The 15,459-nt window shown below is 37.1% G+C and overlaps 2 protein-coding genes across 2 annotated transcripts; both read right to left on the minus strand.

Annotated features, from left to right (window-relative positions):
* Window positions 1-97: 97 nt before the first annotated feature.
* VPS34 (vacuolar protein sorting 34) lies at window positions 98-10,151 on the minus strand. The gene is made up of 17 exons (XM_023689446.2): window positions 9,881-10,151; window positions 9,478-9,574; window positions 9,035-9,131; window positions 8,444-8,602; window positions 8,130-8,339; window positions 7,521-7,699; window positions 4,955-5,102; window positions 4,229-4,324; window positions 3,122-3,257; window positions 2,896-3,017; window positions 2,469-2,663; window positions 2,134-2,304; window positions 1,914-2,051; window positions 1,419-1,573; window positions 820-963; window positions 566-713; window positions 98-482 (listed from the first exon to the last, which is right to left on the minus strand). The coding sequence occupies exons 1-17, from the start codon at window positions 9,990-9,992 to the stop codon at window positions 345-347; spliced, it is 2,445 nt and encodes an 814-aa protein (XP_023545214.2). The 5' UTR covers window positions 9,993-10,151; the 3' UTR covers window positions 98-344.
* Window positions 10,152-10,751: 600 nt separating this feature from the next.
* LOC111806050 (polygalacturonase At1g48100) lies at window positions 10,752-14,916 on the minus strand. Its single transcript, XM_023691393.2, has 7 exons — window positions 14,152-14,916; window positions 13,531-13,662; window positions 13,102-13,329; window positions 12,963-13,007; window positions 12,661-12,868; window positions 11,663-11,853; window positions 10,752-11,382 (listed from the first exon to the last, which is right to left on the minus strand). The coding sequence occupies exons 1-7, from the start codon at window positions 14,710-14,712 to the stop codon at window positions 10,987-10,989; spliced, it is 1,761 nt and encodes a 586-aa protein (XP_023547161.2). The 5' UTR covers window positions 14,713-14,916; the 3' UTR covers window positions 10,752-10,986.
* Between the last annotated feature and the right edge of the window lie 543 nt (window positions 14,917-15,459).

Here is a 15,459-nt window from a genome sequence, read left to right on the forward strand (position 1 = left end):
ACCAGCGGAAACACCTCACCTTTATAATTAGTCGAGGAATGAATGACTTGTTGTACACACAAAATTATTTTGCAAGTGAAGGAGATACAGTAGCACGTAAGCCAAAAGGGTGATGTATGAAATTGGATGAAATAATAAATGCCAAGTCTGACACACTGCTTAAACTATAAAATAAGTTCGAATTTTTACAGTGTCATAGCAAAGAACCTCGGCCACTTATCTACTGAAGAAGTTTTATTTTGCAATTGGGGGAAGAAGAGGATGAATATTGCTGGCGGAGACTTTGAACAACTATGGATAACTACCAATCTACTCTCTAATCTGCACGTCCTGTGGGTGGCTGCTCATCGCCAGTATTGCGCCCAGCGATGAATTGTTTCTACCATTTGAGGAAATAGCGCACTAACGCTCTCATTAATAAGATCTTGGAAGAAATGTATACAGGCTTCATCATCCAAATCCAGGCGAAATTTCTCCTGAAGCTGTAACACCATCAACTTCTCCATCAGAACAAGAACAGAATACTTTAGTTTAAGAGTCCAACCAAACCGAACAAGAAACTCACTTTAAGAATGCCCTTTTCAGGATCAGAAGCAATGTCGGGAATATTGGAACCCGCCATCAGGTGAAATAAATTTAAGATAAGATTACTCGACTTTCGAAGGATATTGTATGCTTCGCAACAATATGATTTGAACCTTGTGTAGTATTGGCTGAAGTACGAAGAAATGGTTAGCAATTAGTTTCTCATGCATGGACCAAAGATTCAGGGAAAAAGACAATCTACGTATATTTACTAATTACTGCACACTTATATACCTTTCAGCCCCGCCCATAGCCTCAACCATCTCCTTGCACAGCTTCATGGGAGGTGGAAATGGCTTGGGATCTTTGCCGAGGATAAAGCCAAAATCAACATGAAAAAGACGCCCATCATCCCTTAAGAGAAGATTGTCCAGATGTCTGCAGAAGAAGAAGATCAGTGCTATCAGAATGCAACCCTGGTGATAGGAGTCCGGATAATTTTGAGCTTCAATCCAATAAAATCAAAGGTAAAAGTCATGATACATTGTTGTTCTAATCAGAAATAATTATATATATTCATGAAAGAAGAGGAGGAAAGTTGGCAACAGTATCATAAAATGAATCAAATTACCAACAATAAAACAGATGAACAAGTCCATAAAAAAGCTATAGAGGAGAGAATTTCTACTTTAGCTTATTGTGGAGGTGGCGTCCTTATAACTGCCATCCTCTTTAGTTCAAAGATAAAGAAACATCTACAGCCTCAGCAATTTGGAAATTTACCAAGAAAATCATAATTCTCAGTTATCCTTCTTAACGAGAACACTCAATAAGACAAGGATTTTAAGCTCTTAGATGTTGGCTATAAAGCTACAAAGCTCAAGAATAACCACCTATCACCAATGCCCAATATGTACGTAATGACAGAATATCCAGCACAGCTTTTAATAAATGTTTCAAGACAGGTAGCCGTGATTCCGAAGGGCCCATGCTCATCAGGATGAAACTTTTGCAGATAGCTTGTGATGCTGCGATGTTCTGAAAGGATCTAGACACAAGAACAATATATCTTAATCGACCAATTAAAAAATCATGCAAGCGGCAAGCATGTTAAATTTTGTTATAGTGGATAATAATATTAACCTAAAAGCATTACTAGGGAAAGCAACTTGAAGTCAAAGAATGATAGTTTTTTCTCTTTTTTTGTGTAATATTCAAAGATGCCTGATTCCTCGTGGCTGCGTGCATTAAACCTTGCGCAATATTAAGAAAAATTTCAGAATAAGGTTGAGATGATTTTTAAATTTCTTACCGTGGTTTTAAAAGACTAAATATTTCATATTCAAATTCTGCAAATAGAAGTGAACTGTATTAGATGTGCCCAGTACCTGTGCCAAAGATCGAGATGGTATAAATTCCAACATGCCTTCATCTTGTCCAGTCGCCAAAACTTTATAGGGAGTCAAGTGAAGATCAAGATTTTCCAATTTAAGCAATCGATCCATGAGCCAAACCATTTGAACAACCTATAGATACCAAGAACTCATAATGACAATAGTGACGTTTGCAAGAGCCAGGAGGGTGAGGGGGGAGCTAATTTAAATTTACCAATTGGTCTTGCCTAATATCATCTCCTTTCTTGAAGATGATTTTGCAACTTTCACCATTTTCTGTTCGGAAAGTAAGACGCAAAGGATGTAGTGCACTTTTAAATATTGATGACTCTGCTGGCACAATCCCAACAATGAGCACACCTGGAGCCAATGGCGATGGTATGGCCTACCAATAAGAAATACCGACAAAGTTAGTTATATAGCAACCTGATAAATACATGAAACTATCTAAGAATGAAACTTTGTTGTATCAAAATGTACAAACAAGGCCCTGTAGGTTGCTCGTGATTCTGAGATCTGCAGTAGACAGCATCCAATCTATAGGTGTACCTCTTCAAAGTAAGTGAGTTCGCTCAGAAGACCAGAAAGCAGCTGCCGGAGCTTCTCGATCTTCTTTTGGGTATTGCCACGCACATTTCTTACGTCCCTCATTATTGAACACAACTGAGCTGTCAGTTCCGTTTGACGCACCAAGCCATGCCATAGCTTAAAACCATCTTGGTCTCCATTGACACCAGCAGTCAACTGCAATAGGCAGATTTAATTATTGAAGTACATTATGCATAATTAATTCACTTCCATGGAACCATTTCTCTATCATCTGTAAGCTCCATGGAAAAATAAGTTGCTTGTTGGATACGAATCCAAGCATGATTTTATCAAACTCCCACCATTATAACGCAATTTATAATTGTCTAACTTGCATCTTTGCATATCCCAAATATATAATTGTACTTCTGAGGCTTCTAGAAAATACCTTCATCATATTCTCTTCCAGGATCTCATAGGTACAGTAGAAACGTTTGGCATATGCAGGATCATGAAGCTCAACCGCAACATACCAGCGAAGAAAGCTAGCCAACTCAATGTTGTGTAGTGCTGTCAAATTCAAAGGAATCTTGGGTAAGATATGGTGAAAGATAAAATTGGCACTGGAATACAAAAACATATTTAGAATAGAAAGCACACAAGCATTCACATACCACGCTGCACAAGAAAATGAGAAAGTCGAGATTTATCAGATCTCTCAAATCTAAGAGCTTGAACCAGTTGAAGCAAGTAACACTGGAGCTCTTCGTCATCTGCTCTTTCAAGGACACTGACAGCATATGCACGAACCTGAGATGGAAATTATATGTAAATCCAATTCATTTTGATTATTATACTAAGATGCTCAGTACAAATACGAGACACCTTCCAGCATTTCTATTTCTTTCATAAGAACTCATTTCTATTTCTTTCATAAGAACTTGTAAGTAAAAAGTTGGAAGAATTCCTACGGAATGAGATAATGCATGCCATCTTACCCAGTATTTGATTACTTGCAAAGTTCACAATACCTCTTTAATTATGTATCACAAATGATCCTCCCTCGAATGTGCCATTGTGTTCATATCCATTCATTAAGGCGCGTGCCTCAGCCTTTTCTTAAGCTTTTGTTAAGGCACGTGCCTCAGTCATTTCTTATCTTAAGCTTTTTTATTTTTCTTATTTTCCAAAGAAATAAGAAAGACACTATATTAAGGTCTATATCTTTGAACAAAATCTTTTTTAGAAAAATAAACGCTCATTATATTATTATTTCACAGTATTATATATTCATCTATAAATTTCCCATTTTATTTTTTTATCTTTTGTAATCATTTGTGACAGTACTAAAAGAGCATACGTTTGAAATATACATAGGATATTAGTAAAGGCTTAGAGGTAATTAGTTAGGATTAGGATGAATTGGCTATAAATAGGAGGAGTTGGGGATCTTAGAGGGAGATGATTATTCTATTTCGAAAGGCTATTGATATGGTCATTTCCCTTTTGATATTGCAATATATTTCTTTGTTGTTTTTCTTGTAATTGAAATCCTTACATCTTTCCTTGGTTATAATGAAATCTTTGTCCCTCATACAATTTAAAAAAAAATAAAAATAAGACAAAGAATTATTTTTTCTTTAACACTTGAGCCCACGATTGCTTGCACGTTGTGCCTTAAAAGCTCTATGGACGTGCATGTGGAAGAGAAATAAAGTGACAATCATTACAAGGGTAAATAATGAAAATATTGACTTTTTTAAAAAAATAAGTGGAACTACCTCTTCACTTTCAAAAACAGGAGAGAGAAGCTCCAATGCATCACAGACATCGATTGTTTCCCATTTATGCATCAATTCTAATGCTTGTTTTGCCTCCTGCACTTAGTATGTTCACAGAAATATAAATTTTAAAAAATGTATCATGTTTTCTACCAATAGCATATATGAAGGAAGATTTCAACAGGGAAAGAGAGCTAATGCACGGAGATGCAATGTAATTACTGCCACAAGAGTGAAGGTAAACATAATTGTAAAGAACAAATATGGTGACAAACGCTATCAGGCAATTACAGGTAAACATCCTTTTTATTAAATGTAACTCCTGACCTATTTTTTTTTTTTTGGGGGGGGGGGGGTTGTTGGGAACTTGAGATTATAGATATTAGGTTTTGGTCAATCCTACTTGGTAAAACAACGTCATTTACTCTTATATAAACCTCTTCTCCGGCTGACCATCAGATGTTTTTATTACAAGAAAATGCATAATCTTCAAACTTCACGTCCAAAGCCTATTGAAGCAAGGGTTAAATAAAAAAGAAGATTCCATAATGTCAAGTTGATATACGAGCTTGAGAGAATTCTACATTTTCTTGAAAATGAACAACAATAAAGGTAAGAAATATATGATTCCATTTCACTTCATGCCTGGATACATAGGTAAGAAATATATGATACAACAACAAAGAGTAATGACGATGATGGGAGGAGGATTGAAAAAGATCTAACCTGAATGTCACTCCACTCAACACATCGAAGAAACTTTGTGAGAGCTCTCTTCTCCGACATCAATGAGAAACGAAATTTCCAGAGGAGCTGTCTTTCATCTCCACTCAAACTTCTTGTAGGTGGGTACTTTAGTATCCTCTGTATTGATCTAACAAAAGGAAGAGAGCATATTCAACATAGTTTGAAGATAAAAACTGCAGTAACATAGTAACCTAAAATGTAAATAAATATGTAATCGATTTATCAACATGCTTTATATATCACCTAGGGGTAAAAAAAGGTGGACAGAAAAGCTTCCCTTCAACTTTAAAATTGCAGTGACATGGTAACGCAATATAGCTAACAAAAGGTATCTAATTAAAATGTATACAAAGAACCAAACATGAACTTATTTGTGCCTGAGAACAGAAAAAATTCTACCATTATTCAATGAGAAAAATATAGAATACAATAATTCTATACCATGTGCAAATCACTAATTGTACTTCTCAATAATGCTCACTTTGTAGCTTATTTGATCATCATTCTTCAAGTATTATTTTCACAAATTGGGATGCTTTCATTCATTCTTCCTGATCGTTCTTTTCTGGTTCAGCGTGTTTTGTTCATTTTTTTTCTCCCTTTTCTCTTTTTCCTTTACACTCTTTCAAGAGTTCATATCCTTGAGTATTTTTGGTTCTTTGAATTAATTAATGAAAAGTTTCTATCTTGCTATAAACAGAACTATATACATTCCTGGTTCAACTACAGGGCCTCGGGAGAATTCATCTCCAATCAGGATAAAACAGAACATAAGTGCACAAAACAGGCCAGAGTCATATTCAGATAAAGGTTCAACTAATGCTAATATCTAGAAGAAGAGAAAACTGGTTCAGTTAGACAGAAGATATCAAGACCATTTGCAACCTACTGTTTGTTTATTATGTTAGCCAATGAGGATCAAGCATTGGTTTTTCCATTGTCCCTATTCTATGGTTTTTTGCACTTTTGGTTCAGATTCTTTAATTCACAGTGAGTTTTTAACTACGATTCTGAAGACAGGATAACTTGTTAATATGTCCTCTTGCCTTGAGCACTATTCAGGAGTTACTCTTCTTTCCAGTTTATCAGATCCTTATTTGGAAAAAAAAAAAAAATTGTTGAGTCCTATTTTGTCCTCAATAGAGGATTTCTGGCTCTTCCTGTTCCAGGAGGTAGGGATCATCTGAGTCTGAAGTCTTATCATATAGCTCCTTCTCAGACACTCAGCTCCCTCCTTTGCAGATCTCTAGAAGGTGAAACTATGAAATACAGCTCATTACTTAGCTTCTTTGTTGCTCAATGGAGGATTAAAATCATGGATATCCTCTACAGGACTTCCTTTTTGCCTTTTTCCTTCATTGACATGTCATGGGTAGTAATGGCTTGAAGGATTTTAATCATATCCTTTGACTTTGTCCATTCTTTGTGAAGGTTTGGTCCAGGCTTTCCCAATTATATGGTGTGTCGTTGGATTCATTCATTTTGTTCTGGAGGACCTTCTATATCCTCCGTTTCAAGATATTGGAGAGTTCTGAGGCAGGTTTCTTGATATTTTATGGTACATTTGCTTCGAAAGCAACCTTAAGTATTTTGAGAATGAGAAAGGAACTCAGGAGGAGGGTAGGAGTGTGATTTCTTTTGATGTTTCCTTCGTCAATCTACTACTTTTGTGGCTTTTTTTTTTTTTTTTTTTTTTCTCTTCTTCTTTTCAAGATTAAAAAAAAAAAAAAAAAGGAGGGTCGTCACATAGTTTTCTCTTTGTATGGGTTTCGAGCTGTTTTTTCTTTTGTATGTGTGTGGCCTGCATTTTCTTTATACTTCCTTTCTTCTTAGACAAACATAATTTCCAGTGAAACACACATACTGTTCTGAAAAGGGAAGAAAAATAACAGCGAGAAGGACAGTCCCCCATGAAAAGATTTGCCCAAAAAGTCTGTACGAAAGAACCCGAACTTCAGGTGGGCCTGCTGTGTTAGTTATCAAGAGTAGTGGAATCTTTAAAATCTGAATAGCTGAAGGCACAGCATGAAGGTGCCCGGAACTCCTTTTATCTCCTTCATACCTTAAAAGCACGACCATCCATTTCCTATTCTAAATTAGAAATACAAATAATAGGATAATGTTATCTGAATAAGACATTCTCAAAACGAATGAAGTAAACAATTCAAGTGAAAACTCTCCACCTAGAATATAACAAATGAAAACATGATCTAAAGGCTATTTGGAAGCAATTCTAGAAGATTAGCTTTGTGCTTTTATTTTCAAGAATTACTCTTGAGAACAATTTTTCTAATGAAAGGTAAAGATTAAAGTTGTTGGGCACTCAAAATCACTACACAATCTGTAACTTTGGAAGGAAAAACAACTTCTATTTTTCTGAAAGATATGCCATCAGTGAAAACAAACTAAAAGAATTTTTTTTACTGCTTAATCTCTCTCTCATAGTAGATCAAATTTAGATGTCATTTAGTAAACCTCAAATTTAAAAGGCAGTTCAACCACAATAAAATTGAGTGGTTAACTGGTATCTTAATTGACTGCTTACTTTCTCTCGTTGGAGCTCGGTTTTAGATCCCTATCAATGATACCACGAGTTAAGCTCCTAGCCAGCTTCAGCTGCTTGTGCTCAGAGGGATTAATCTTCCCCATTTCAGGGTCCCACACATTTACGATTTCATTTGTTGAAGCTATTGGAGAGGGTAATAGGAAATTTGCACCAGATTCCTTCATATCATAAAGCCAACAAGGATCAGCATACAGTGAATTGGGGGGGGGTTCTCTTAGCATAGAAACAGTTGAAATCTATTCGTAGATCCTGGTACAATAACATTCATGACCTTTGAAATCACGCAACAATGCGACAGAGCAGTAGAAATCATCAGTACTATCAGATAAGAATGTGTGAACAACTACTACTATTATTATTATTTTGGGTAAGAGAAAAGCAAGACATCATGGTTTTTACTTTCAAGAAGTTAAACGGCAACATCCAACATAAGATAAACCACTGTATAGCAAATAAGACAGTAAGATGAGATCATCAGTCCTCTATGATCATTCAATATCAAATACTTAATCATGCGAATGGGCCACAAAAAAATTGATAACAATAATATAATATAACAAAACAAATATAAATTTAGATCTACAGTACCTGAAACACCACTCGATGTTCAAATCCAGAGAAATCAACAATCAAATACAATTTAGAATTCCCATTTTTAGAGCTTTCTCGCTCCCTAATTTGCTCCATGGCTTTAAATGTAATGCGGTCTAGCCAATCGACATGAAGAATTTGTCCCCTTTCATACTTGTTCACTAGCTTTTCCAGACGTTCCAACTCTCCACGCTCATGTCTAGGGACCTGTACAAAGACAGCTTGTAGTTGAATAAAGTGATCAATTGAAGAGCCGTTGAAGTATTGAAAGTTGAAAATTGATGTTCTTGCAGTACATAGTAGTCTCAAACCTTTCCAGGAGTTGTTGTTGGGAATGATCCATCTGCTTCTTTTCCTAGCCAAAGCCGAAGCTTCTGCTTTCCTGTTTTCAGTTGTTTCTTCCTATTAAAAAGAAGGATTGTGGCTCCCCCAATCAATTCCTCTTCTTTCCCACGTGATACATCCCAAACCTAAAAATGCAAGAGAAACTAAGACAACTTAAACAAAATGTAAAATATTTACAATAATATTATTGTTTCAAAGACATTGAGTACAACAAAAATCGTAATCTAGATAAAAAAGTAGTGTCAAAGTAAGTTAAAAAAAACCAAGAGAGGCAGTAGCAGATCAACCATTAGCAATGTTCATAGGCGAAGACGATGAATATTTATTTGGTCAGGTGGAAAAGAGTATTGATTTACTTAGGTGGAAAAGCTACAAATTATACCGTAAAGTCTAAAATGAGTATAAACAAAGGAAAGGACTCGTACAATTGGTTACAACTCTCAAATTCTAAAGGCTCAAATGGTTACGATAGAAAAAAAGTTCAATACAAACAGTTATGAACTTTAGATACTAATTGTCTAAATGGGGGAAATGAAACAAATAAAAATCTGGCAAACCGTCAAAGCTAGTTGCGAGTGAGCAGTTAAGTCTCGATATTTGGTACTCAATGTGATAAGTTCACTCCAGCAATATGAAGGTCCTGCTGATTCCAATCTAGCACAATGCAATAAAAGTCAGGTAAAGAGTTATCATCACTTTCAATCAGAAACGAAAAGTAAAACAACAATAATAAATAAATAAAAGGTGCTGATATATAAAATGATATTCTAAATTTGAAAAACAAACTTGATTGACATTCTAGTGCTTTAAATGTGAAAATAATTACGTTGGAAAATCACAGGGGCCTTGAAAGTTAGAAAATCAAGCTGGCAAGAATCATCTTCAAGAGAAGGGAGGGGAAATACGAATACGAGGCGTGTCCATACAAGGAATCCTGAACTTAATAGTGATGGAGAAAGAGATCGAAAAAAAAAAAACAGAGTGGCTAAATGGATGAAACCTTGTTCTAGTAGGGAGGCCAAACGGGGCACCGTCAATGTATAGAGCACACTCCACAAATAGCTCTGCTCTTCTCTCCTCGGGTGCAGAATCAGTTTCTGAAGAAGAAGTAGATGGAATATATCATGAAAATAAGAAAAATTAGTAACATCAGTACAACGTACATAAAACAATCGTCCCATCAATCCATGTTTATCTAACTAACAAGCTGCAATTCAGCAGCCAAGACTTCAATTGACCATCAGGTAGTCTTACAAACGACCAAATAGGTGATCCAAAACACACCTACTTCGTCATAATTGAACTATGTTGGCGGGAATCAGAGGAAATCCAGATGGGCTTTCGAGCAATAACTACGAAAAATTACGCATGATCAAGATGAATTGAAAGAATTAGAAGGGAACCTGGATCAGAGGATTTGGCGGGAGGCAAATTACCCTCCAATCTTTCAACCCGAAAGGTGACGGGGAGATTGATGTCGCAGGACAAGAAGAATCTGAACTCGTTTCCGGTCATCTCCGCTAAATGGATTGGGAAATAAAGCTGCTCATAGTTAACTTCGTATGGCGAATGAGCTTTACGGATAAAAGCTTAGCGAAAAAAAGAAAAAAGAAGAGAGGTAGGCTGAGAAGAACAGCAAAGTTTGCGTAAAAGAAAAACTAAACTTCAATTTTAATTTTGATTTAGATTTTGGCGGAGGGGATAATAATCAAACAAATATATATGGCACATCTCGTATGATGTCTCTGATTCTGTACCACCGTTTCTTGATGTTTTAGGGCAATTGGGCTCAATGCCGTTTTAGAAAAACGGATTTTTTAAAACGTAAAAACTGGATTCGTCAAAATGCCCCCATAAAAATATAGTTAAATTACCCTTGAAGACACTTTGGCAGAGCTATATGCTTATTTTACCTATTAATATTAATGCCCTTCTTTTTCTATAATTGAAGCTTTCAATTTTTATTATTAGTATGTGGACAACAATTATCTATATTTATATATCATTTCTCTCTTCCATTTTGTTCTCTCTCCTACAATGTTTGAATCTATAACCTAATACTTTTACCATTCTTATATATATTTTCCACGGTTTAAATGTATTTCTGAAACTTTAAATTTTAAATAATATTTTTAGTACAAATGAAGGGAAAGGGTTAATATTTTATTTAAAACATACCCTCATTATTACATTTTTAAAAGATATTAAAAAAAGTTTTACTGGAGAAGGAGTATTTATGCAGAGCAGAATTAGAGAAGTACCGACACCAAGCAATGAAAATGTGCATCATCAAACAATATGCTCTTTAGTTACCAACTATAAAGTTCGAGCTAAACATCGAGTCCTATATACTATATGATTCACATATATTTAACCCTATAAGGAAAGATTGGTATGAGCTGATAGATCTTCCCAGAATATATGCTTTAATCTAGCCATCTAAAAGTATAAAAAAAAAGGGGTCACAAATGCCGACCACTCAGAAATCATCTACTATTATACTCTAAGCTTAGCAGGAATCATTTTCTTCATATTGAACTCTGTTGCTAGATGGCTTCCCGATCTGTAAGCACCCAATTGGAGGTGAAGTGGGGGTTCTCAGTTCTCCAAAAGTTTGCCAGCAGAAAGGATCGTATAAGTGATAACGCTCTTGCAGTGGCTTCAGCTCTATAGTCGTCAGCGTTACATCCGTGCATGGCAGGTTGTCGCTACAGGCGAAGTGTACAGGCTTCACTGTGTAAGTCCCTCTGATTTTCTCGTAATTGATTCCTGATAGAGCCACCGCTGAAGTCTGATTCGTACATTTGGCTTTGTCGCAGTAAAACTGGTCGATCACAATTGGTAATTGAACTTCGGACATTTGAATGTTTGAGAAGAGAACGTTCTGAACAGACCCGGATCCTCCCTGTAAACATATCATTTCGCATTCTATCAATACTTATGGATATTCAATGCTTAGCAATTAACATTGTAGATGACTCATAGGGCCTTGTGACTGTCCATGAAAGAATGCCGTTCATTGTGAACTTTTTGAAGGTATTTAATTTCAGCCTATGAGTATCAGGAGGACAGCAGCGATTGACTATAGTACCTACTAAGAACTTGCTTTTGAATTCATAACATGCTGATAAGGGCCCATACTCACACAAGATGAAACACATGTTTTTCTTCGTAAAAACAAGTACCTGCCATGTTTTGATTCTAACACCGTTCATCGTGTTATGCATTGTGACATCTCGGACTGTTATGTTTGAAACACAAGCTTTTGTATGGTCCTTTCCCAGACTGCCGATGCTGATTCCATGTCCTGGCCCGCAGTTCACATTGTGTATGTATACGTTCGAGCATCCAGTTTGAATGGAAACACAATCATCTCCTGAAAGGATCAGACCAAATATCATCAGTCACCTGTTTAGTCCAACATCAAACTTTTAGCAAAGATTTTCTCATGTTCCATGCTCATAATCTACATTGTTTTTGTTGTTTTCTTTTCTCGTTTCTTCCGTTAAGTTTAGAATCAACATGCCGAAATTGATCGAAGTATTGCACTTATACTTCAGTATCATCATTCCCAAAAGGTCTTAATTTTTATAACTTGTAGGTGCCAAAAGTGGCAGAGTAGTGTGGTTGGGGTCACACCTTGGAAGGGGGATTATTCCATCAAAGAGAAAAGGAAAAGGAAAAGGAAAAGGAAAAGGAAGAGAGAAAGGGAAAGGTGTTGGTTAACTTTAGGATCTATCTGATATCATAATTCAATATCAAGATCAGTGGACCCCTGTGTTAGACTAAGCAGACATAAGGAGGAAGGATAGAAACAATTTTAAGTGCCTATACAAACAATAAAAACTGAACGATGCAAACAAAATAAGCATTATGGACACACAACATATGATTGGTAGCTCAACATTATATAGGATAAAGATTGATTATTGTGACGTGTCGAACTGTGAATGCTTGCAAATTGCTGCAATGAAAGACTCTCAAGTCTCCTGACAAGATAAGGTTGCATGTGTTCAGGACCCTATCACATTTTTATGTCAATATTTAGTGTTTTATCCATCAAATGCTCCTTTTAAGTGGCTATGGTGATTGAATGTCGAGTATTGAGCTTATCTCAAGAGTCAAGACATGCACACCCTTAGCCATTTAAGAGATAATATTGAATAACAAATGACGTAATTACCACAAGAGAGACTGGAGCTGTGGATCAGAACGTCTTTGGAGTTTTGCAAGTGAATTCCATCAGTATTAAGACTGTCTCCAGGAGATGAGACGCTGAAATCATGCACCAGGACTCCCACGCAGTTGTCAAACTTGAGGTGGCATTGGGGGCTGTTTTGGATTGTTATGCCCGTGACCGTGGCATTGAAGCTTCCATAAAACCTAAGTGCCTGTGTAACATAACATATCAAATAATTATACAGGATGAGGATGATGGGGCCATAATGAAATCGTCTTAGAAGTTTGTAAGTGAGTGAGCCTTACAGTTGGCTTGATGCTTGGCATCTTCCCATCTAGATTGCTTCCTATCTGCCACATATTTTAGGAGAGAACCACCATCATTTCCCTTTCTCTTTACAACTACAAAAGCGTAATATAGAAGAAGATAGATAGTGTTGATTACCGGCGTCGGTTTTGTTTCAGCTCTGGTATTGTTTATGGGGATAATGAGTTTCATCTCGTCATCTATAGGCTCATCAAAAGAGGAATCTTGCCACCAGACAGACCCTCTTCCGTCAATTACGCCACTTCCCCGTATGGTAATCCCTACCAGCTTTGTGAATTGGATCCATTGTAACAGCCCTTTCCCCCAAGTTTGGCGATCAGTGGGAGCGATAATTGTTCCATCCAGCTACAAATTAAGTTTAATTAGCCAATATAATGGCATCAAAATGATAAATGATAACTGAGGTGATGATTTGGGGGAGGGGGAGGGGGTCCGACAACTGTTCCTAATGATTTGGCTGGTTACCCTTGAATGGGGTAACCGTGAATTCCCCTTTCTACTTTCTTAGAGCGTAAAAGAAAAGCTTCTGGATTCGATAATGCTTACCTGAAATACGATGTCCGGTTGGCAATATGGGCCAGAGAAGGAAATGGGTCCTACGAAGAACACATATTCTGCGGGAACCATGACCGTCGATCCCTCCACCTTACAAGCGGCGGCCCAAGCGTCTTCAAATGCCTGAAACGGGTCGTGCAAAAAAAAAAAAAATAATCTTAATTTTTGTTTTAATAAGAAAACTGTCATAACTAAGTTATTTTCTATCATTAGCTGTGGGTCCCGCCTGCCCTGGTAGCTGGTCCTGAAGGCCGGGTTACATTAAGCTGCGTGTCAGCTACCTTTTATTTTCCTTATGTTATAATTATTATTCTGGCAATTCTTTTGGCTTAGCTTATTTGGCCATAATAGCTGCTCTTTTTCCCACAAATGATTTAAGCTGGTATTTCAAACAATGATTTAAGAGGGGGGGGGGGGGGGGGGGGGGGGGGTGATTTAAGCTGGTATTTCAACACATATGATGATTCACATTTGTACAAATTTTCTTCATAATAATATTATTATTAATGGAACTTTATCCTTATGCAGTGCCTAAATTCTGTTAGATGTCAATCTCCAAGTATTTGTATAGGAGGAAAAAGAAGGTTGAATATGGTGTAGAATTGAACGTACCTTAGTGTCATCAGTCTCTCCATTGCCTTTAGCACCAAAATCTAGAACGTTGAATATGGCGGAATCGCCGCCATTGTAGCCTTTCTTGGGTGGAGTTTGAACGATCTCTTCTTTGGGCTTAGGAGGAATTGGAGAGGGAGGAGAGGCATTGTGTGGCGGTGGAGCTTTGGAGTGGGAACCACCGGAATGGTGGCTCTTGCTACCGCCATGACTGCCTTTCTTCTTGGATAGAGAAGCAGAGGCCTCCCTGCTCTGTCTCCAGTGTTTTCCTCTCCTTGCAATGCAAGCTTCAAAGTTTGAAGACCAAACAAGAAAAGCAATAAAAAGTACAAGTGTTAAGCTTTTGGAACTCATCCCACTCATCATTTTCAGTGGCGAAGGAGAGGAGAAACAGAGAGAGAGAGAGAGAGAGAGAGAGTCAGTGGTCTTGAGAGTGCCAAAGCAAGTGGGAGGTGAAGCGGGGTTAAATAGGTGGAGACTCTGTAAAAGCTTCAGGAGACTGTGCAGACAAATGCTAGACAACATACCATTTTGATAATGGCAGGCATTTATTTTTTTCATTCCCCCTCTCCCTGTTTTTCCTGCGCTCTCATCCTTTATTAATTAGGAAGCTCTCTTTTTTGTGAATTCCGGTAGGAATTGCCAAGCTGAAAAACAGGGACGTGGCGTTTTGGCCACATGTTCATATGTGACTGCATGTGACTCATCCAGCTGCCTCTTTAAAACTCATCTTTAACTCACTCATCTACCATATGCTCCCCTCACCCCCTCAACTCCATTCCCTCTTCTTTACCTTATTTGGATCCCTTTTTCATTCTAATTTACCTAACTCTTGCCTTTTCTTACAGCACCACCAAAAATTTTCTTACACATTCTTACCGCACAAGCTTTTTAATTACCTCCAAGTTTAAAGCTACGTTTTCGGGGTTCAATCATTTGTATGGTTAAGAAGCGAAGTTGTGAATATTATTTTAGTTGGTGGGATGGAGAGGCCAAAAAGACACACGTGAGTGGGTCTACAAGTATCGAGGTCAGGCCAGCACTGAATATAACAGCAGCTCTTTTTGGTCACATGCAACGTTCACGGGCCTAATCTTCTCTTTTCTTCTTTCCCTTTTCTTTTTCCTGCCATTAACTACAAGCGTACAAAACCCTCTATGTCTGCCTGCTTTTGCTTCTCATTTCATTTCCCCTCTCTTACACAACGCACTCCAATTCCCCAAGGATCTCTACAATTACATTTACACCAAAAAGGAAGACGATGAAGAAAGAATGAAGTCAAACAAAAGCTGTAAGCTTACGGTTCCC

This window comes from Cucurbita pepo, chromosome 11, assembly GCF_057944985.1.
Source record: "Cucurbita pepo subsp. pepo isolate OVF chromosome 11, ASM5794498v1, whole genome shotgun sequence".
In the NCBI taxonomy this organism is placed as follows: Eukaryota; Viridiplantae; Streptophyta; class Magnoliopsida; order Cucurbitales; family Cucurbitaceae; genus Cucurbita; species Cucurbita pepo.